The sequence below is a fragment of the Emiliania huxleyi genome (assembly GCF_000372725.1).
Source record: "Emiliania huxleyi CCMP1516 unplaced genomic scaffold EMIHUscaffold_1, whole genome shotgun sequence".
Taxonomy (NCBI): domain Eukaryota; phylum Haptophyta; order Isochrysidales; family Noelaerhabdaceae; genus Emiliania; species Emiliania huxleyi.
Genome location: NW_005202428.1, coordinates 685,411 through 705,832, shown reverse-complemented (window position 1 = coordinate 705,832; position 20,422 = coordinate 685,411). Strand labels below are relative to the sequence as shown.

Below are 20,422 nucleotides of genomic sequence, written 5' to 3'. Positions count from 1 at the left end.
CCTTCCTCGAGCTCTACGAGGCGCAGACACCGCCTCCAAGACACCTCCTACTCGCCTCCAAGACACCTCCCAGGCACCTCCAAGACACCTCCCAGGCACCTCCAAGACACTTCCTAGTCACCTCCAAGACACTTCCCAGTCACCTCCTCGAGCTCTACGAGGCGCAAACACACCCTCGAGATCACACCGAGATCACGCCGAGATCGCACCGAGATCGCACCGAGATCGCACCGAGGCTGCCGGAGCGCGCAGGCGCTGATGACGCTCACAAACTACAAGCTCTACCACGACGCCGCCCTCGCCTACCCGCCGCCCATCGACGACACCACCGACGCGAAGGGCGGCCGCCTCTCCGCCATGCTGATGCTCCCCTCCGCCGGGCCGATGCGGACTCCGGGCGCCGCACCACCACTCGCGCCGCCGCCAACCGCCCTCTCTGCGCCCGGCGGCGGCGGCGGCGCGGCGGCGCGCGGCGCCAAGCCGCCATCGGCCGAGCAGCTGGCGGCGCTTCGCAAGAAGCTGTCGCGCGTCGACACCGACGGCGCGGCGGACGCGGCGGCGGAGGAGGAGGCGGCGGAGGAGGCGGAGGAGGCGGCCGCGGCGGGCGGCGACGGCGAGCAAGAGGATCTCGACGCGGAGATGGCGCCTGAGATCAAGGCGCTGGGCGGCAGCGACGGAGCACACCCTTAATGGAGCGTGGTGCGTGACACTCAGCCCTGACGGCGACCCAGGCGCTCCGGCAGCTGTTTGGGTCGTGCGTGCTGTATTGCGGCCGCGAGTGCCCGCTGCGCTCGCTCGAGTTCGTCGTGCTTGCCTGCGGAGGCACTTCCTTGACACCTCCTAGACACCTCCTAGACACTTCCCAGACACTTCGTCGTGCTTGCCTGCGGAGGCACTTCCTTGACACCTCCTAGACACCTCCTAGACACTTCCCAGACACCTCGTCGTGCTTGCCTGCGGAGGCCCACCCTCAACCAACCTCCCCACCGGGCGAGTGGGATGCACGGGCTGGATTAGGCACGCTCGGGTGGGACGGCGAGGCGTCGCGGCTCGAGGCGTCGGGCAGCAGCAGCGCCCAGTACCCTGCCAAACCCGGTACCCAAATCCAATCAAACAAGAATAGGGGTCGGATGGCAGCATCACCCACCAGATCGTGGACCGGCCCATGGCGGAGGAGGACATGCTGCCGAAGACGCGAGAGTTCGTACAGCCGCAGTACCGCGGACCTAGAAGCGGCACACCCCTCCCCCCCCCTCCCCCCCTCTCTTCTCATGTGCACTCCAGCCAGCAGCTGGACTCGGGGGCGAGGACACTTTCCCCTTCAGTCGAGCTAGCAGTCGAGCAGACACGTGGTGCGGCTGCACTCGGCTCTGCTCGGCCGTACTCCGTGTGCCCCGCGTAGTCTTGCGGTGCCGAAACCGCTGCGCGGCCCCGTCCGACCTCTGCATCTCGTCGAGCTAGGTGGGTGTACGACTGCATCAACGCGCGCGCGTTGCTGCCGACGGCGCCGCACCCTAGAAGCAGAACATTCGGGCTCCTCTCTTCCAACTAGCGCTCGAGAGGACACGCACGCATTCCGCCGCATTCGGCCGTGCTCGCTGTACTCGTACTCGTATCCCGCCGCAGTCACGCGGTGCTGGCGAGTGCCGTACTCCCGCCCTGAGGCTGGCGTGTTCACGCCGCAGTGTTCACACCGCAGGCGCCGTACCGGCCGGGACGGCTGTGCCCGCCGCACCTCTCGCCCTTCCTCGACGGCGACGAAGAGCACACGACCCCATCATGCGGGGTTTGTTTCTGTTGAGCGGGGCGGTTTTTTTCTTTTTTAGGCGACGAGGGGTACACGCCCCTCGAGCGGGTGCGCGCCGCCCTCACCGCCAGCGGCGGGGCGGGCGAGGCGGAGGGCGAGGGCGGCGGCGGCGAGGATTGCAGCGAGGGCGGCGGTGAGGAGAGCGACGAGGAGAGCGAGGGGGAGGCGGGCAGCGAGGGCGAGGGCGAGGAGGAGGGCGAGGAGGAGGAGGAGGACGAGGATGCGGCCGCCTTCGCCGCGGAGGTGCGACTGAGACAGGGCCGAGACAGGGCCGAGATAGGGCCGAGATAGGGCCGAGATGCCAGCAGAGGAGAGGCCGAGGCTGCGCCGCCTCTGCTGCTGTGGCTGCGTGTGTCCGAGCTAGGCGATGTGCCCCCCCCCCCCCCCTCCGCTTTCGTGTCACGCCCGCACTCGTGTCACGCCAGGTGCGCGCCCAGGCCGAGGGTGTGCCTTACTCCGAGCTCAAGGCGGCCAAACGGCGGGCGGCGGCGGGCGGCGGGGGAGGAGGAGGAGGAGGCGCTGAAGAGGCGGCAGCGGCGCGCGCTGCCGAAGAGAAGGCGCGCACAGAGGATGCGTGCGTGGCGGCATGGTGCGACCGGCGCCTCTTCACACCCCCCCCCCCCCCCCTGAACAGGAGCTCGCGAAGATGATGATGTCGCGCAAGAAGCGGCGGCTCTACGACCGGATGCAGCACGGCATCCAGAAGAAGGCGGTGGCCGCGGACGCGCTGCGCGCCAAGCGCGCGTCGCTCGAAGCCGCCGCCGCGAGCGCCAAGCCTCCTTCCGGCAAGGCCAAGGGCGGCGGCAAGTCCGCCCGGCGCAAGGCGTGAGCTCTGCGCTCCTCCGTGTGGTCTAGTCCGGCTGTCGCCGCTGCAGTCTGTGCTGTGTGTGGCTGTGGACCTGTGGTAGAATTGTGGAGCTCATCCTTCCAACGTGATATACACACCCGATGAAACAATCTCTATCTCGCTCCCATCCAGCGGTTAAGAGGCTTTGACACACTGAGATATAAGCCGTATATCTCTCTTAATTAAGTTATGGTTATGGGTCTTTTAAAGATATATTACCTTTTTCGACACGCAACTTGTTGTTGTTCATGCCTGTTCATGCCTGGACGACTGCTCGGGCTTCGAGAGCGACAGAATTCTTGTTTAGGCTGTATAAGGTTTTCCTCTCGCACCCCGTCTCTTTTCCTTTCCTTAGGCGTGCGGCTGATAACTGCACTCCAAGTGCTCCAAAGCTCTAACCTAACCTCTAACTATGCACGCGCAGCGCTCTGGCCGCTGAAAACCCAAAACAAAGCACGGGCGCGCGAAAAAATCGTAAACCGAGACCTCAGAGTTTGACCTCTTTGTGTCCTCGAAGTTGTCCTCCGTGAACTGCAGCATCTGCCGCTCCCACTCGGCTGCCGCATCGTCGCCCGGGCCGAACTGCTCGCGCCCCGGCACCAACTCGAAGCTCGCCGCACCGCTGGCACCCACGCTGTTCACCACCGCCGTGCGGCGTGCCCAGCCCTTGTCGGCCAGGCTCTTGCGCCGTTCGTCGTCCACCCCCAGGCCGGAGGACGACTGCGCAGGTCCTTGCACCGCGTGCAAGCGCACGCGGCCACACTTCGACGCGTCCAAGTAAACGCGACCGTCCTCCTCCTCATCCTCGTCGTCGTCTCCGTTCCACTCCTCATCCGAGCTGTCGTCCGGCGCCGCCACCTTGAGCCGGTCCGGCATCGCGGCACGGCTCTCGCGACGCGCCATGATGCGAGCGGCCGGTGTATCCAGCTCCTCTCCGGCCTCGCCGCTCATCATTCAGCTGGGTCGAAGGGTGAAACGGATGAGCTCGCCCTTTTCGGCGCCCTTTTTCCTTAAACCGGACCCTTTTCTCTTACCCCCATTCCTCTTCTCCCTTTTTTCTGTAAAGACTGTAATCACTAATCTGAGTGCGGTCGGGGGGGGGGGGGTCGACTCGTTCTCTGGTACGTGGTAGAACGGGGGTACGACGAATCGTTCTAGGGTACCGAGGCTCCACCCCCCCCTTTGGCACAAGCTGCGGATCTCGGCCCGTCGTCCTCCGCTCGCGCCGGCCGCCCATGCGCTCGCGGGGCTACCCGACGCGGCGGGCCTCGTGCCGATGGACCCAGCCGAGGTGCCCAACCAGTTGGAGAGGCGCCGACGCGCCGCGCGCGACCACCAGCCAGCTTTTCGTTGGGCCCGAGCACGGTGCGTCGAAAGAGAGTAGACACTCTCCGGTCCATCCGGAATTTTGTCGTTTCAGTTAGCACTGCTGCTGCAGACAGGGCCCGCGTGACCCCATGCCCTTCCCGGATCCAGCTCGCTGAGGCGTGACGTCACCCCGGTGACCGCCCACAGGTGGCTGTTCGCGGCGCCGCTCATCGCCGCTTTCGTGCGCCTGCTCCACAGAGGGATCCTGCGGCTCTCCCTCGTCGCGTGACCGCCGCCGACATCATGTGCTCGTCGCACTCGCCGGCGCGGAGCTGCGCCGCGTCGAATTGTTCGGTGGATCGACCGCCGGCGCGCCCACCCTCGCCTCTCGGCCGCGCGCCTCACACACAGTGATCACCTCGCGCGCGACCGCCAAAGTGAGCACACGACCACCTCCCTCCCACTCACCCCACCAACGATCCACAGCCCCTCCGTTCTCGCCGGCAAGGCGCACGGAACGCCCAATTTGGGCTGGAAATGCCGCCGCCACGGGTTGGTGGCGCCCTCGGCAGCGGGGCAGCGCCACACGCCGCGCAAACTTGCGCGACTAACTTGCGACCTCTGTCCCTCGTATTCACCCCAGATTTTGCCCTATCCCGGCTCACCAGGTACCGCGAGCGGCGAGCCGCGCCAAGCTCCATTTCCGACAAGTTCATCCCGCCCGAACGCCGATCTTCGGCCGTCTGGAGGCCCAGGACGGGGCTTGGGACCGGCCAGGTGTGGATTCTCCACGGCGCTGCGGTGTATCTGCGCGCCCATGGCGCGTTCAGGGGTGCGCCTGAGGCGTGTAGACTGCGGGGCGCCGCGACAGCGCGGCGCCGACGATTGTGTCGCTCAGTGTCACACCGTCGACACGGTCACAGTGTGTGTGCAGTGCGTCCACTCCGGCGACCGTGACGCCGTCGGTTCTCGCCTATACCGGCTAGTGTGGAGCTCTCAGTGTGGTTGCGTGTTGTACTAGTGATGCTGCACTAGGCGGCCTGTTTTTAGCAAAAAGCAGATACCACATCGCGTGTGGTCGTCGAAAAACCGCATGTTCGCCCGTCTGGGACCTCTTCGTACGGCTCCAAAAACCGCTCCTTAACGACGACTACGCGGCCCGGCGGTCGATCTGCGCCTTCTCAGCGGTGGAGGGGATGTGGGCTGTACGTGCGAACCGCGTGGTGCTGCGATGGCTTGACGAGTGCGACTCCCAGCGTCGACTCTGCGACCCCACGGAGCCTCTGCTGCTCCGGGGGGGGGGGTCTGCAGACCTTCAGAGTCGCGGTGCTCCTCAAATACGGCTCAAACGCCCACGATGTTGTGGAGGGGACATATGCTGATGATCCCGGCCCGATTGGTTCGCTCAGAAAGCTTCTGGGCGGTCGTTAAGGTTCGCTCCCCGCACACCGGCCCGGAGCCTGGGTACCCTAGAATGTATGTTAGGGAGTATTCGCAAAGAGGAGCCCCGCGCATGCACGACTCGGCAGGAGAAACCCCTCCCTCCCCAGACAAAACACAAGGGAGAGGTGGGCGGGTCACAGAAAGCGCTGCGGCCGCCAGCAACTGAGCGTCTCGGGCTGGCGGTCGGGGAGAACACAACGAACTTAGGGGACCCCTAGGCGCTAGGGTTCTGAGGGCCGGATTTTTTTAAGACCTTTTAAGAAACGAGGAGGTTTGGGGGCTTAACTTGCCATTTAAGAGATTGCAGGCACGGGGGGTCCCTCTTTTAAGACCGTTTAAGAAAATCGGCCTCGCCGGCATGCGTCGCTGGGTTCCGCGCCGTTTTCTCCACAATACTGCCGTTATTAGGCACAAACCCGCCTCTGAAGACACATCTGTAAGTCTGATGCACTGGCAGGAGCCATACTCGCATAGGGGACGCGTGCTAGCTGACTGTAGCCAGCTTCCCGGCCTACGGCGTCTCGACCGGGAGCCTCCCGCGTCGGACCCGCATCGACCTCGGGCGCTCGGGCCACTCGGGGGCTCGGGAGCTCTCCCGCACCGCGTTTAAGCGTTTAAGACCGTTTAAGGAATTGGCGGCCCAGCAGCTCTTAAAACTTGCCCGGGCAAGTTTTAAGCCGTTTAAGCCGCAGGCGCCCCAGGGCCCACCCTTTTAAGCCTAGGGGTTAGGGGCAACCCTACTCCAATGGCATGCAGACTGTTGTATATATCAGTCGTCTCGCGCGCTGCCCGGCGGCCCCTCCTCCTCCATCCTACCCTCGTCGAGGTCTCCGCCCACCCAGCGCGCCATCTTCACCCCGATGAAGAGCGCCTACTCGCAAGAGGCCCGCTGTAAAGGGCAGTCCTCGCAACCTGGCGCTCGGCCAACGGCGGACTCTACACGCGCCGAGCCGCCGGCATACGCAGACCACACCGCCACCGCCAGCAATCGAGCCGGGAGGCGGCCCCTCAGCCAGCCACCCAGCGCCAGCCACCCGCCGCCGGCCGCGCTGCCGAGCACGCCTCCGACCAGGATCTGCGCCCACGTGTGGTAGCCAGTCACGACCCGAAGCAGCGAGGTGGCGGCGGCGGCGGCGGCGAGCACGGCGGTCGCGCCCGCCGAGCGGAGGTGGGAGGCCCACGCCGCGGCCGCGAAGCTGGCGACGAGCGCGTGCGAGGATGGCATGCCTGGGTCTGTGAATGGGGCGCCGGCGGGCCGTGCCTGGTTGATGGCGCGCTTGAGCCGCTGCGTCGCAAACGAGGCGCCGATCGCGCCGACGACGATGTACGGGCTGACCAGGTCGCGGCGCAGCGCGACGGCAGAGGTCTGAGCGGCGACTACCAGCCACTTGGTGGCGGCGTTGGCGGCGTACACAATCTCCGGCGGCTTTCTGGCAAGAAGCGAGTCACGGTCGGAGAGGCACGGGACGGCGAAGCGGGCGGGCGGCGGCCGCGATGGGCGGAGGGACACGGGAAACGGCGCGAGGCTGGGATCGGCTTGCAGCAGGACCAAGAGCATCGTCCTGAAGCTAGACTAGGGCGACGGCGACGACAACCAACGACAACGACCGAAGAAAACAAGAAAGCGAAGGGATTTTTTTGCTAGGTTTTGCTTAGGCGGGCAGCTGCCGTGTTGCCGAGAATCCGAGTCTTGCGACGATGACGAAGATCACGATCAAGTACTGGCCCATCTTGGCCCGCGGCTCTGGCCTGTACCGCATGATGGCCGAGAAAGGCCAAGATTTTGAAGTCATCAACGACATGAACCAGTTCGGCTGCGCCCTCTTCGGCGCCGAGACCACCAACCTCGCGCCGCCTATCCTGGTTGACGGTGAACTCACGATCTCGCAGAGCGTGCCATGCCACCTCTACCTTGGGCGCAAACTGGGCTACGACGCCGGCATCGACGTTCCTGAGGTCGCGATTCAGTACATGGAAGACCTAAACGATCTGCACACCGAGCTGAACCGAGCGGCAAACCCCTCGGGCTCCGCTGCCGACGATGTGGCTGAGCTCAAGGAGCTCATCACGGGAGGACGCTACCTCAAAATCTTGTGCGCCATCAATCGGAGCATCAAAGGCCCGTACTACTTCGGCGCGGAGCCGACGTACGTGGACTTTTACGCTTGCGGCGTGTTCGAGATGTGCGAGGGCAAATGGCTGACCCCTCTGACCCCGTACTCGGGCGACACCATCGCGGAGCACGCGCCAAAGCTCAAGGTGGTGCTGTCGAGCATCAGGCAGCTCGGACTCGAGAAGCTCCCGAAGGTGCCTCAGGTGCCGCCTGCTTTCGTGCTCTCGGCGGAGCGGTGTGCCACCTGGGGCAGGTGAGTGTGTGAGACACACGACCCGCGCCCCCGTGTCGCCTGTCGCGTGTGCTGGGTGCGAGCCTCGGGTCCTCGCCCGTCGACCGACTGTATCTGTGCTTACCTTTTAGAGTGTGTAGAGCCGTAGGTCTGAGTTGTAACTTGTATCGCGCGGGCCGCGGCGCGCGGCAAAAACCAAAATCACGAGTTGTTACGTATACGTCAAGAGAGGGTGCCCACTTAGCGGCCCCCGGCGGTCTCGCATCGGTTTCTATTCCGGAGGTGACTCGAATTCCTTTTCTTCGCACGACATCGTCGCGGCGGCACATTCCGCGCACGAGCACGTTCGGCACTAGGCGCGTGTCGGTGTGCTCTAGCACCGCGCCGCTCATCGGGTCGGTGCGCTTGCCCCTCGCGAACCACTTCTCGATGGCCGCCCGCTCGTAGGTTTGGCCAGCCGCGTTCATCACCGGGTCTGTCATGACCTCGAAGGAGAGCGGGCACTGCAGCTCGGGCGTATGCTCTTCGTCGTGAAGAGGAGAGAAGCGCTCGCAATGCTGAGCTCCACACATGGATGTGCAGAGCAGAGGAACGCGCCGAGGCGCTGGAGGCTGAGCCAACGCCCGCACGTCCTCTATTCCCAACGGACTTGAAGGCTTCGCTCGAGGATGTCCTCTTCCCTCCCCACCTCGTTCTCTGGCGAGCCGGTCCATGGATACACGAGCAGCAAGGCCCTTCGGCCTCTGTCGTCAAGCAGCGCGAGCCACGCTCCTTCTCCTGCACCGGCTTTGGGGTTAGCCCACCGCATCACCCAGTGGCCGCTTCTGTCCTGGCGGTCGGATGGCAGACCTGGCGATTATCGAGGCGATTGACGACGGGCTGCGAGCAAAAGTTGCGCTGGAACGATCGGCGCAGGAACCCGCAGCTCTATGCTGATGACGTGCAGACCAGCGTGCGCGGCGTGCAGCAGACGTGTCTGAGCGTGCTGGCCGTGGGCAGGCTTTGCCAAGGCAGCCGGCATCGCCCTGGCCCCAGGTAAGGAAGGCGCCGTCGGCGGTGAGGGCGAAGCTGTGGTCGCGTCCAGCCGACACGGCGACGACGTGCTGCCCAGCAAAGGCCTCGACCTTCTTCGGCAGCAGCCGGTCCTGCTGGTCGCCGTGGCCCAGCTTGCCCAAGCCTCCATCGCCCCAGCTCCAGGCGGAGCCATCGGCGGTGAGGACGAGGCTGTGGGCAAATCCAGCCGACACAGCGATGACACGCTGGCCAGCAAAGGCCTCGACCTTCTTGGGCAGCAGCTGGTTCTGATCGTCGCCGTGGCCCAGCTGGCCAAAGGCTCCATGGCCCCAGCTCCAGACGCTGCCGTCGGCGGTGACGGCGAGGCTGTGAGCCCTTCCAGCCGACACAGCGACGACGCGCTGGCCAGCGAAAGCTTCGATCTTCTTGGGCTGCAACTGGTCCTGCGCGTCGCCGTGGCCCAGCCGGCCTTGGCCTCCAACGCCCCAGCTCCAGACAGCGCCGTCGGCGGTGATGGCGAGACTGTGCACGGCTCCAGCTGACACGCTCACGGCGCGCTCGTCACCCAGCGTTGACGGGAGGCGGGTCGCCGTGTTGAGCTGCGTCACGCCCTCGCCGTGACCGAGAAGGCCTGAAAACTGCTCGTCCTCGTCCTCGTCCTCCTCCTCGTCCGTTGCCGTGCCGCACGACGACAGCCGCCCCTCGCCGTCGATGAAGACGCTATGCTGTTCGCCTGCTGACACCCTCGCCGGCCGGTTGGACTCGTGCAGCAACGCGGCGAATCACAGCCACCACACGGCGCAGCCCTCGCCCGCTGGCGGCGCCGGCAGCTCGAAGCCGCGCTCTTGCGCCCACAAGCGGATGCCCTGCTCCGCGAGCGAGTGAAAGAGGAGCGAGACGGCCGCGACGCGAGCGATGCGACGGGGCTGTCGAAGCGGGAGAGCACGCGCTCGAGGAGCTCCCTGGGGAGGTCGAGGAGCCGGGCGGGCGGCGGCGCGTCTGGCGAGGGAGCGGCGGTGGCGGCGGGGGCGAGGCGGAGCGAGCGGCGGCGCGGCGGGGTGGACATCGCGAAGAAAAGAATTTAAGAATCTAATTATGGCCCTTCACCGCTAATCCTCCTGGTCCTGCTAGTGCCACGCACACCGCCGCGTTGAGCCCAACACCGCCTCTTTGAGCCCAACATCGTCTTAGGTAAAACACACAGGGATACACGATTCTCAGTCCGCAAGGACTCGAGGTGGTGGCGATGGCAAAGCGCCAAAGAGCGCGGTTGCTGCCAGGCGAGAGTCGGCGTCTACTCGGCTCTTGAGCGCGGTGGAGCTGGCGGCGAGCTTGGCCGCCGCTTGCAGCTTCGACTTGACCTTGACCCACTGCCCTGTGGTCGGCACAACCTTGTCCGATGGGACAGACAGGTAGAATGGCTCCGTCGTCACCCACCTCTCCTTGGTGATCGGCCTCTCAAAGTTGCGCACCTGCCGCGCCTCTGCCCCCTCCAAGGCCGGAGTGGTGTGCACGGATCCCAGTTGTGGCAAACGCCGGCCGCCAACCTGAGCCGCTGAGGGCAGAAGTGGGGGGCTGCTGGGTCGGTACCCCGCGAGGTAAGACTAGTGCACCCCGCGCGCACCTGCCACCTGGCGTACGAAATCGGACTGCCCCATTCGTGACGCCTTGGACAACCAGATCTCCTGCTGCTTCAGAGCGTTGATCTCTGCTGGCGGCACCTATGGGGAATGTGTAGCGGGCACGGAGAATCGAGCAGAGGGCGAAATGCGATGCGAGGGGTCCGATCGCGCCTCCTGTGTGTCAATGTACCTCAGGAGCGTATCGTGTGGAGCAGCTTACCACACACAGGCCGTGACGAAGGGCGGGATGGGTGTCTAGCGTGCAGCATGGTGCGGGGCGTCGTAGGGCAGTCTTTTGGTGGTTGGCTGTCGTGATTGGTGATACGTGGCGTGGAAACTGAGACGAGCAAATTTGAAGGAGGTCACTGAGGAGGTGCGCTCCTGCTAGCAAACGTCCTGCTGGATGCCGCGAAGCAGTCGTCGGTCGGCGTTCGGAATTAGCAGCTCTTGGAGCGCTGTATACAAGTCTTTCTTATTTTGAGCGAGTTGAATTTGCAGTCAAATACACGCACACTCCGCACCGCACTTGGCGCCTGCGCGCCGGGCGGGGCACGCGCCTGCGCCCCCGCCCTGACGCGGCCCCCCGCCGAAGAACGGCGAGAACAATGAATGGACGGGCACGTCCAATTGCAGATTAATTACCTTGAACCACCGCCGTAGTAAATCCGATTGCAATTGGACGCCCGTTGAGGATGTGAGGGAGATCATCACTCCCTCGACTGAACTCTGCTTCCCCCATTCCCACAGTCACCGGTGCTCAACACAAGGGTGTCAAGCTGCACCCTCGAAGAAGAATTTGACGCATCAGAAGAAGAAGAATGTTACAACAAAACTCTCTCGCACGACACCGGGTACGGCACCGGCACTACAAGAAGAATTTAATCACTCTCACCAGATCACAGATCACTCTCACCAAGAAGAAGACAGAGCGGCGAGGACGGACGACAGGCAGCACGCCAGAGACGAACTCGCAGGCGACGTAACTCGCAGGCGACGAAATCCATGTCGCGCTCTGCGCGTACCAAGCTGTGGCTACTGCTGCTCATGCGGCAGCAGCCGTCGACTGCCTCGGAGGTGAATGCTTCGGAGGCAGCGCAGTTGATGGGGCAGCCGTCAAACACCTCGGAGGTGAACGAGTACTATGAGCCGGAGGTAGCGCAGTCGACCTCCCCCGAGGTGCGGATGTTGACACTGGGGCTGTCGATGCTGCCCGTCAATGATCTTTACACGTTTGATCCGTCAATGGGCACAAAGCCGTACGATTCATTCTCGTTGCTGCCGGAGGGTGGACAGCAGAATCTGCCGTTTGGTGGCTTCGTGGTGGACGTGCTTCGTGAGGTGATGATCTTCGATCCTGGCATCTCGTTCGACATCCTGGCCTACAACGACTCGTACATCTACGAATTCGACCTCTTTGCAAAGCAATGGATCGATCTTGGCGTCATCACTGGCTCTGCCTACTTGACGCCCTCGCTGGCAACACCCTACGTGTCAACGTCGAACGTTCTTAATCTCAGCCATCCATCCTTGGGAGATGATCTCAGGGTGCTTTCAGCCCCATTTATTCATACTCATCTCACGGGGATGGTCAAGCGCACCAAAGCGGGCGGGGGGGCGCTGCCGTTCATGGACCCGTTGGAAAACGGCGTGTGGATTGCGTGGTTCATGTGCGCTATAGTGTGGGGCGTGACGGTCTTCGCAGTCGACGCCATCGAGAGAGGCACGTCGCCTCGCGAGCTCGTAAAGCGCTGCATGGCAGAGGGTACCACGTTTGTGTACCACGGGCTGGTCAACTTCTTCGACGGCGAGACTTATGAGGGCTACACGACGGCACCGATGAAGGTGCTGCGGTTCGGCACCATCTTTGTCGTACTCGTGCTCACCTCGACTTACACCGCCAATCTGGCGGCTTTTTTCACAAGGCCGTCGTTCAAACTTCACGGGCCCGAGGACATGTCCGCGCTCGAGGAGTCTGTCGCGTGTGTGCAGGATGACGTGATGCAGCAGACGGTGCAGCCCTACGCTCGGCGGGTCATCTGGCCAACCCACTTGGGGACGCTAGAGGACACTTACTTCGATTCTAATTACCGTCGCCAGGACCGTACTCGGTACTGTGTGGATCAGGTGTCCAGCGGGGACGCCGACATCTTTGTCGCGGATGTTGAACAGATCAAAATCTATTTCACTCGACGGCGGATTGCAAAGGGTTTGCACACACCGAATGGCTGCAAGTTGTGCCTACTGCCGTCCCGTTCGAGTTCCGCTTCAGCAACGAATGGTACGCATGGCGCGTGAGTCACGCGCTCGACCGTCTTGTGGCCTCGAAAAAATACGTGCGTGCCGCCGCTCGAACCGTCGCCCTTCGCATCACCGCACTTGTAACCTGTAATGTCGTGGTCTCGCAGGCTTCGCTTCGCAAGCGCTTGTTCTACTCCGGCGAGAAATGCAACAACGACGAGGGCAGTGAGGACACCACACCAATCTCGTGGGACAGGATCTCAAGCCTCTTCTACATATTTTTTTGCTTTTGTGGCGCCGCTCTGGTCGGAGCGTGTGTGCAACGACTACTGCGGCAGCGGCTGGCGGCGAAAAGTGAAGCGCCAGCAGAACCAGCCCTGTCCGACGCGTCAGCCGCCGACCCGGATTCGAGTGGATGGCGGCAGAAAACCGACGGGGAGATGCTGATGGCGGTGATGGCGGAGGTGCGCAGGCTGAACCGGCAGTTTGATGGCTTGCAGGCGGTGCAGGAGAGGAGCCTTGCGGCGGCGAGCAGAGTGCCGTCAGACACCAAGTCAGCTCCCAAGGTCGTCCAACTGTCAGAGGCGAGCGTTTATTCTCCTAGCGCCGTTTAGACGAACGCTGAACTGTATTAAAGCGTCTAGCGAGCGGTCTCCGGCATTCGTTTAGCCAAACGCAGTCTCGCCAAACGACCTCGAGCTTCACTCTCTTATACGCCCCAGTGCCGCCGAAAGAAACACACATTCCTGAGGCGCACTCTTCCCTCACTCCCCCCACGCGCGCCTCATGCCCGGCCGAACCGGCGCTGGCAAAGGGCGCTTCGCTTCCACGGCGGCACAGGCTGCGCCGCTCGCGCTGCCGAAAAAGATCGAGGCAGCGGCGGAGGATGGCAAGGCGGGCGTGGTGCAGACGTGGCTCGCCGGGGACGGGCGGGTTGATGCGAGGTGCGTGCGTGGCGGTGTGAGTGGCTGGACGCTTCTTCTGATCGCCGCCGATCACGATCACAAGCAACTGGTCGAAGTTCTGCTGAAGCGGGGCGCGAAGGTGAACGCGCAAAACAGCAAAGGCCTTGCGGCGCTGATGGCCGCCGCCCTCTCGGGCCACGGGCAGGTGGTAGAGAAGCTTTTGCAGCACGGCGCGGAGATCAACCTGCAGAGCATCAGCGGCTGCACCGCGCTGATGTTCGCTGCCCACCAAGGCCGCGAGCGCGTGGTCGACTTGCTTCTGCGACACGGCGCAGAGGTCGACTTGCAAGACGTTAGCGGCTGCAGTGCGCTCTCGGCCGCCGCCTACCACGGCCATTCTGTCGTCGTGATCCAGTTGCTGCGGGCGGGCGCAGACATGGCGCTGCGCACTGCGGACGGCGACACGGCGCTGCAGATCGCCAAAGAGAAGGGCCACACCGAGTGCATCGCCGCCGTCAAGACGTTTCTCGGCGAGGTGGCGGCGGGGAGGCGCGACGCGGCGGCGGTCGAGGCGGGCGGCGCAGGGGCAGGCAGCGCTTCGGGCGGCAGCAGCGGGCCTGCTCCCGAGGAGATCGGCGAGGCGGGCGGCGCAGGGGCGGACGGCGGTGCCGCCTCGGGCAAGGGGGCGGCGGCGGAGAGCGGAACGGGCGAGGACGCCGTCCCCGAGGAGGTCGTGGCGGCGGCTATGCAAGGCGACGAGGCGACGGTGCTGGCGTGGCTTGACGGCGGCGGGCGGGTGGACGCGAGTTTCGCTGATGAGGGTGCGAGTGGCATTACGCTGCTGATGTACGCTGCCCTCTACGGCCACGAGCGGCTGGCCATGGCGTTGCTGCAGCGTGGCGCTTCAATCGACCTGCAGAGCAACATCGGTAGCACCGCGCTGATGTTCGCCGCTTTCAAAGGCCACGAGCGGGTGTCCGAGCTGCTGCTGCAGCATGGCGCGGAGATCAACCAGCAGGACAATGACGGCAACACCGTGCTGATGTTCGCCGCCCACCAGAACCACCCCGCAGCCCTGCTCTGCCTGCTGCGGGCGGGCGCCGACACGAAGCCGCGCACGGCGGCTGGCTGCACAGCGCTGCAGATTGCCAAGAAACAGGGCAACGCCGAGTGCGTGCGCGCCTTCGGGGAGCATGCGGCGGCCCAGAGGGCGGCAGAGAAGGCGGCGAAGGAGGCGGCGTGGGCTGCGGGGGCGGCGGAGAGGGAGGCGGAGAGGGCGGCGGCGGAGAAGAAGGCGGCGCGGCACGCCGAGGAGCTGCTGGCGGAGGTCGAGGCGGAGAAGCGCGGCAAGGGCAAGAAGGGCAAGAAGAAGAAGAAAGGCGGCGGGAGCGGCGGCGCTGGGCCGTCGCAGGAGTCCGAGGCGCCGTCAGAGGCAGACGCAGCCAAGCCCGCGCCGTTGGACAGGGAGGGATTGATCAGGCTTCTCGAGACGCTCCACGAGGAGCGGATTCGGTACGGCATCACGGCGGAGACGTCGGTCGAGGGGCTGGCGGAGGCGTTGGGAGAGGAGGCCGAGGCGGCAGGGGAAGCGAGCGAGGAGGAGACGGCAGAGGCGGGTGAGGAGGCAGCTTTGGTGGCAGCGGAGGCGCGCCGGGAGGCGGAAGCCGAGGCGGACGCTCTGGCAGCGGCAGAGGAGGAGGCGGCCGCCGCCGCGGCGGCGGCGGCTGCGGCGGCTGCGGCTGCGGCGGCAGAGGCGGCAGAGGCGGCGGAGGCGGCACTGGCTGCCGTCAAGGCGAGGCGCGCGTCAGCGGCCGCCGCGAGGGCCAAGGCGGATGCCGACTAGCCGCGCGCAAGGACAGCATCCAAGTACAGTACTGCTGTTGGCGCCGGCGCACGGATCGTGGCAGCATTGTGGGAGGAAGGCGGGAGGACTTTTTTGGGAGGGTGGAGCCCAATGTCCCGTGGTCTTGCACAAGTTGTCTTGCTGGGGGCTCCGCGAGCTCCGCACCACCCGTGAGAACTGAGAAGTGAGATAGGTCGTCATGCCAGATGTACGGCTTTACGCGGCTTTAAACGGGGTGTACGTGGTTGAGTTCACAGCGATTGTATCTTCGCCGGGGAACACTTGACGGTCGCGGCCTTCCGACTACTTGGAACCTTCGCCTGTCCGCCTCACTGCACATCGCTAGGGTGCACACCGGTTCAGGCGGGACCTCGCTCTCTGACGCCGGCTCAGGGGGCTGAGCTGCGTCCTGCAGAGAGACGGTTGCAAACGCCTTAGTGACTGGTACAAGGCGCTCCGCTGCCACCTGTGCCCTGCCTCTCTGCTGCCTCTGACCCGATCAAGCGCTCGATAGCGCTGACCCGCTCCTCGAGGCTGCCCTCGGTCGCCGCGCCGAGGCTCGCCTCCAGCCGCTCGACACGCCGCGGCAAGTCCCCGCCGCCGCCGGTCGACTCGCTGCTCACCGCCTCCTCGCACCGCGACACCCGACGCGCCAGCGCCTCCTCCGCATCCACCTCTGACCGGCGCAGCGCCTCTGCCAGCTCCGCATCCTCGCGCAGCGCCGCCCGCTCCGCCGCACCCGCTAGCTCTGCCGCCTCCCGCTCCGCCCGCCTCGCCGACTCCTGCTCAGCAGCCAGCTGCGCCGCCCTCTCCTCCTGTGCGCGAACCTCTGCCGCAGCCTTCGCCCTCCGCTCCTCCTCGAGCGTTAAGGCAGACGGCGCCTTCTTGGCCTCCTTCTTCTTCGCCTTGGCCTCCTTCTTGGCCGCCGTTGCCTCCGCCGCCTTTGCGCGCCGCCTCGCCTTCTCCTCCTCCGCCCTCCTGTCCGCAGCCTCCTTCTCGCGCCGCGCCGCCTCTGCCTGAGCGGCTTTGCGCGCCGCCGCGGCCGCCCGCTGCTCCTCTCGCTGCGCCTCCTCTGCTGCTCGCCTCTCCGCCTCCCTCGCCCGCAGCACCTCCTCTGCTGCCGCGCGCTCAGCGGCTAGCTTCGCCTCCGCCTCCGCCGCAATGGCTCGCCTCTGCTCCTCCAGCGCCGCCGCGTCCGCCGCCCGGCGCGCCTCGTCCGCCACTCGCTCTGCCTCGCGCCTGCGTGCCGCCTGCTCGCGCTCTCGCGCCGCCGCCGCCGCCTCCCGCTCGCGCTGCTCGCGCCGCCCCTTGGCCTCGAGCGCCTTCTCGGCCGCCTTCTCGGCCGCCTCCGCCTCCCTCAGCGCCGCTGCGTGCTCTGTGAGAGCGCGCACGCACCCGGCGTGGTCCGTTTCAGGAGCACTGGCGGCGTCGGCAGTAGCTAGCACCTTGGCCGCCTCCTCCTTGGCGATCTGCAGCGCGGACATGCCGTCTGCAGAGCGAGCCTTTGCATCTGCGCCAGCCCGAAGCAGGCGGAGCACGGAGGCGGGGCAGCCGATGTAGGCGGCGAGCATCAGCGGGGTGTCGCCGTCGCTGTCCTGCGGGTTGACCTCAGCGCCGTACCGTATCAGCAAGTCGACCACCCGCTCGTGGCCGTTGTAGGCGGCGCGCATCAGCGCGGTGCTGCCGTCGCTCCTCTGCAGGTTGACCTCAGCGCCGTGCCGTAGCAGCAACTCGCTCACCCGCTCGTGGCCGTAGTCGGCGGCGAACATCAGCGCGGTGTGGCCGTTGCTGCTCTGCAAGTCAACCTCAGCGCCGTGCCGAGACAGCAGCTCGACCACCTGCTCGCAGCCGTTGCTGGCGGCGCACATCAGCGCGGTGAGGCCCTCGCTGTCCTGCACGTTGACCTTCGCGCCGCGCCGTATCAGCAAATCGACCACCCGCTCGTGGCCGTTGTTGGCGGCGGCCATCAGCGCGGTTTCGCCGTCGCTGGTCTGCAGGTCGATCTCCGCGCCGTGCCGCAGCAGCAGCTCGACCAGCCGCTCCTGGCCACTGCGGGCGGCGGTCATCAGCAACGTGAGGCCGCTAACGCCGCCTTGCTCGTACGTCGCGTCGGCCCGCCCGCCGCCGTCAAGCCACGCCAGCACCGCCTCCTCCTCGCCTCGCTCAGCCGCTAGCACGGCCGTGTGGGGACAGCTCGAACCAGCACAAACCATTCTCTTGGGTTCCGGCTCTTGGGGGGGGGGGGGTGCGCCGGGTCCTGCGGCTGGTCTTTTCGTACATCCTCCTGCTGATTTCCGCAACGTCCTGCTCCCTCCCTCGTCTCGCCCTGCGCGTCTGCTCCGCCTCACCAAAGTCGAGGAACGCCTGCGCCTCTTCCGTCTTGCAGATCCGCAGGCTCTTCTCCGCGAGGCGGACGGCGCTCGCGTGGTCGCCCGCGTCCTCTTCTCGCGGGCCTTGGTGAGCGCGTCAATCGCGGACTCGCGGTTGGCCTCCAGTAGCGGAGAGGCGCGACAGGGAGAGGCGCACGCTGCCCGGTCGCGCCAGGCGGCGCTGCGGCCTAGGCTGGGCCAGAGAAATAAGAAACCAGTTTTTCTCATGTTGCCTGCTCCACCTCGCGAAAAAAGAAACGGGCTTGATCTAACTCACATGACATGCACATGCACAACGTGAAGGCGCCGGCCAACGTCGTGAAGGCGGCGGCGACCGGCAAAGTAGGAGTGCTGCGGGCGTGGCTCAGCAGCGACGTGGCCGACGTGAACGCGGCCAACGCAGCTGGTGACACGCTGCTGCACATCGCCGCCGGCAACGCCCACGAGCGGGTGGTCGAGTTGCTGCTGCGGGGCGGCGCGGAGATCAACACACAGAACAGCGACGGCGCCACCGCGCTGATGCGCGCCGCCCTCGCAGGCCACGAGCGAGTGGTCGAGTCGCTGCTTCAGTGCGGCGCTGAAGTCAGCCAGCACGACGGCACCGGCGTCACCGCGCTGATGGGCGCCGCCTTCACCGGCCACGAGCGGGTGGTCGAGCTGCTGCTTCGGCGCGGCGCGGAGATCGACCAGCAGGACAGCAAAGGCGTCACCGCACTGGTTATCGCCGCCTCCAACGGCTACGAGCGAGTGGTCGACTTGCTGCTTCAGCGCGGCGCGGATGCCAACCTGCAGAACAGCTACGGCTGGACCGCGCTGATGCTCGCTGCCCAGGAGGGCCACGAGCGGGTGATCGAGCTGCTGCTTCAGCGCAGCGCTGAGGTCAACCTGCAGAACAGCTACGGCGGCACCGCGCTGATGTACGCCGCCGGCCAAGGCCACCACGCCACCGTGCGCCTCCTGCTGCGGGCGGGCGTGGATACAAATCTGCGCTCTGAGCATGGCAAGTCCGCGCTGCAGATGGCCAAGGAGGAGGGCCACGCCGAGTGCGTCGAGGCCTTCCGGCAGCACATCGCGGAGGTGACTGCGAGCCACCGTGAGGCTGCGGCGGACGGCGAGGGCGGCGCTTCCTCGGTCGTGGCGGCGGCGGGAGCGGGGGTTGCGGCCTCTTCCAGCTCGCTTGGCAGCCTTCCCAACGAGGCCATGGATGCAGCTCTCCAAGGTGAAGAGGCGGAAATGCTGACGTGGCTCGACAGCGGCGGGCGGGTCAATGCGACGTGCGTGGTAGGCGATGTGAGCGGCATCACCGCGCTGATGATCGCCGCCGGCAGCGGCCACGAGCGAGTGGTCGACTTGTTGCTGCAGCACGGCGCGCAGGTCAACCTGCAGAAGAGCGACGGCGGCACCGCGCTGATGCTCGCCGCCGACCAAGGCCACGAGCGGGTGGTCGAGCTGTTGCTTCAGCGCGGCGCGGAGATCAACAAGCAGAACAGCTACGGCGGCACCGCACTGATGGTTGCCGCCGTCAAAGGCCACCACGCCATCGTGCTCCGCCTGCTGCGGGCGGGCGCGGATACAAAGTTGCGCACTGAGGACGGCAAATCCGCACTGCAGTACGCCAGGGAGCAGGGCCACAGCGAGTGCGTCGAGGCCTTCCGGCAGCACATCGCGGAGGTGACTGCGAGCCGGCGCGAGGCGGCGGCGGGCGGCGCGGACGGCGCTATCTCGGGCGAAGCGGCGGCGGGAACGGGGGCCACAGCCTCTTCCGGCTCACTGGGCAGCCTTCCCAAAGAGGCGATGGACGCGGCTCTCCAAGGCGAAGAGGCGGCGGTGCTGGCGTGGCTCGACAGCGACGGGCGGGTCAATGCGACTTGCCGGGCGGGCGATGTGAGCGGCGTCACCGCGCTGATGCTCGCCGCCAACAACGGCCACGAGCGGGTGGTCGACATACTGCTGCAGCGAGGCGCGGAGATCGACCTGCAGGACAGCAATGGCAGCACCGCGCTGATGATCGCCGCCGGCAAAGGCCACGAGCGGGTGGTCGATTTGCTGCATCAGCGCGGCGCGGAGGTCAACCCGCAGGACAGCAATGGCGACACCGCGCTGATGCACGCCGCCGCCAACGGCCACGAGCGGGTGGTCGAGCTGCTGCTTCCGCGCGGCGCGGAGATCAACCTTCAGAACAGCTACGGCAGCACCGCGCTGACGGACGCCGCTGGCCATGGTCACGAGCGGGTGGTCGAGCTGCTGCTTCAGCGCGGCGCGGGTGCTAACTTGCAGGATAGCGACGGCGACACCGCACTGATGCTCGCCGCCTACAACGGCCACGAGCGGGTGGTTGACTTGCTGCTGCAGCGCGGCGCGGAGGTCGGCCCGCAGAACAGCACTGGCAACACCGCGCTGACGTTTGCCGCCGGCGAAGGCCACCCCGCCATTGTGCGCCACCTGCTGCGGGCGGGCGCCGATACGACGGCGTTCAATGCGAGCGGCAGGACGGCGCTGCAGCTGGCCGAAGAGAGGGGCCACAGCGAGTGCGTGCGCGCCCTCGAGGAGCACGCGGCGGCGCAGTCAGCGGCGAAGGAGGCGGCGGAGGCAGCGGCGAGGGCGGTGGAGAGTGCGGCGGCAGAGGCGGAGGCGGCGCGGCATGCCGAGGCGCTGCTGGCGGAGGAGGAGGCGGAGAAGGA

The 20,422-nt window shown here is 65.9% G+C and overlaps 8 protein-coding genes across 8 annotated transcripts in view; 3 read left to right on the top strand and 5 right to left on the bottom strand.

Annotated features, from left to right (window-relative positions):
• EMIHUDRAFT_193981 (hypothetical protein) overlaps positions 1-2,636 on the top strand; it is a gene marked incomplete at both ends in the record, with an annotated part of 5,337 nt that extends 2,701 nt beyond the window's left edge. Inside the window, one exon of the mRNA XM_005793974.1 lies at positions 2,442-2,636. Coding sequence (XP_005794031.1) covers positions 2,442-2,636 — 195 coding nt within the window. The remainder of the gene's footprint in view (positions 1-2,441) is intronic.
• Positions 2,637-3,053: 417 nt separating this feature from the next.
• On the bottom strand, positions 3,054-3,605 carry EMIHUDRAFT_94850 (hypothetical protein; the record flags this gene model as incomplete). Its single annotated transcript, XM_005793973.1, has 1 exon — positions 3,054-3,605. One exon carries the CDS (start codon positions 3,603-3,605, stop codon positions 3,054-3,056), a length of 552 nt encoding a protein of 183 aa, XP_005794030.1.
• Positions 3,606-6,174: 2,569 nt separating this feature from the next.
• On the bottom strand, positions 6,175-6,963 carry EMIHUDRAFT_193978 (hypothetical protein; the record flags this gene model as incomplete). Its single annotated transcript, XM_005793972.1, has 3 exons — positions 6,175-6,276; positions 6,346-6,480; positions 6,610-6,963. 3 exons carry the CDS (start codon positions 6,961-6,963, stop codon positions 6,175-6,177), a joined length of 591 nt encoding a protein of 196 aa, XP_005794029.1.
• Positions 6,964-7,376: 413 nt separating this feature from the next.
• EMIHUDRAFT_349138 (hypothetical protein) lies at positions 7,377-7,771 on the top strand (the record flags this gene model as incomplete). Its single annotated transcript, XM_005793971.1, has 1 exon — positions 7,377-7,771. A coding segment is annotated over one exon (395 nt), but the record flags the coding sequence as incomplete, so codon positions are not given.
• A 305-nt stretch (positions 7,772-8,076) lies between these two features.
• On the bottom strand, positions 8,077-8,259 carry EMIHUDRAFT_60187 (hypothetical protein; the record flags this gene model as incomplete). The annotated part of the gene is made up of 1 exon (XM_005793970.1): positions 8,077-8,259. A coding segment is annotated over one exon (183 nt), but the record flags the coding sequence as incomplete, so codon positions are not given.
• Positions 8,260-9,981: 1,722 nt separating this feature from the next.
• EMIHUDRAFT_193975 (hypothetical protein) lies at positions 9,982-10,422 on the bottom strand (the record flags this gene model as incomplete). The annotated part of the gene is made up of 2 exons (XM_005793969.1): positions 9,982-10,319; positions 10,389-10,422. The coding sequence occupies 2 exons, from the start codon at positions 10,420-10,422 to the stop codon at positions 9,982-9,984; spliced, it is 372 nt and encodes a 123-aa protein (XP_005794026.1).
• Positions 10,423-11,388: 966 nt separating this feature from the next.
• EMIHUDRAFT_193974 (hypothetical protein) lies at positions 11,389-15,372 on the top strand (the record flags this gene model as incomplete). Its single annotated transcript, XM_005793968.1, has 5 exons — positions 11,389-12,417; positions 12,511-12,546; positions 12,645-13,190; positions 14,818-15,041; positions 15,351-15,372. The coding sequence occupies 5 exons, from the start codon at positions 11,389-11,391 to the stop codon at positions 15,370-15,372; spliced, it is 1,857 nt and encodes a 618-aa protein (XP_005794025.1).
• A 434-nt stretch (positions 15,373-15,806) lies between these two features.
• Positions 15,807-17,969, bottom strand: EMIHUDRAFT_193973 (hypothetical protein; the record flags this gene model as incomplete). The annotated part of the gene is made up of 3 exons (XM_005793967.1): positions 15,807-16,229; positions 17,674-17,825; positions 17,957-17,969. 3 exons carry the CDS (start codon positions 17,967-17,969, stop codon positions 15,807-15,809), a joined length of 588 nt encoding a protein of 195 aa, XP_005794024.1.
• Between the last annotated feature and the right edge of the window lie 2,453 nt (positions 17,970-20,422).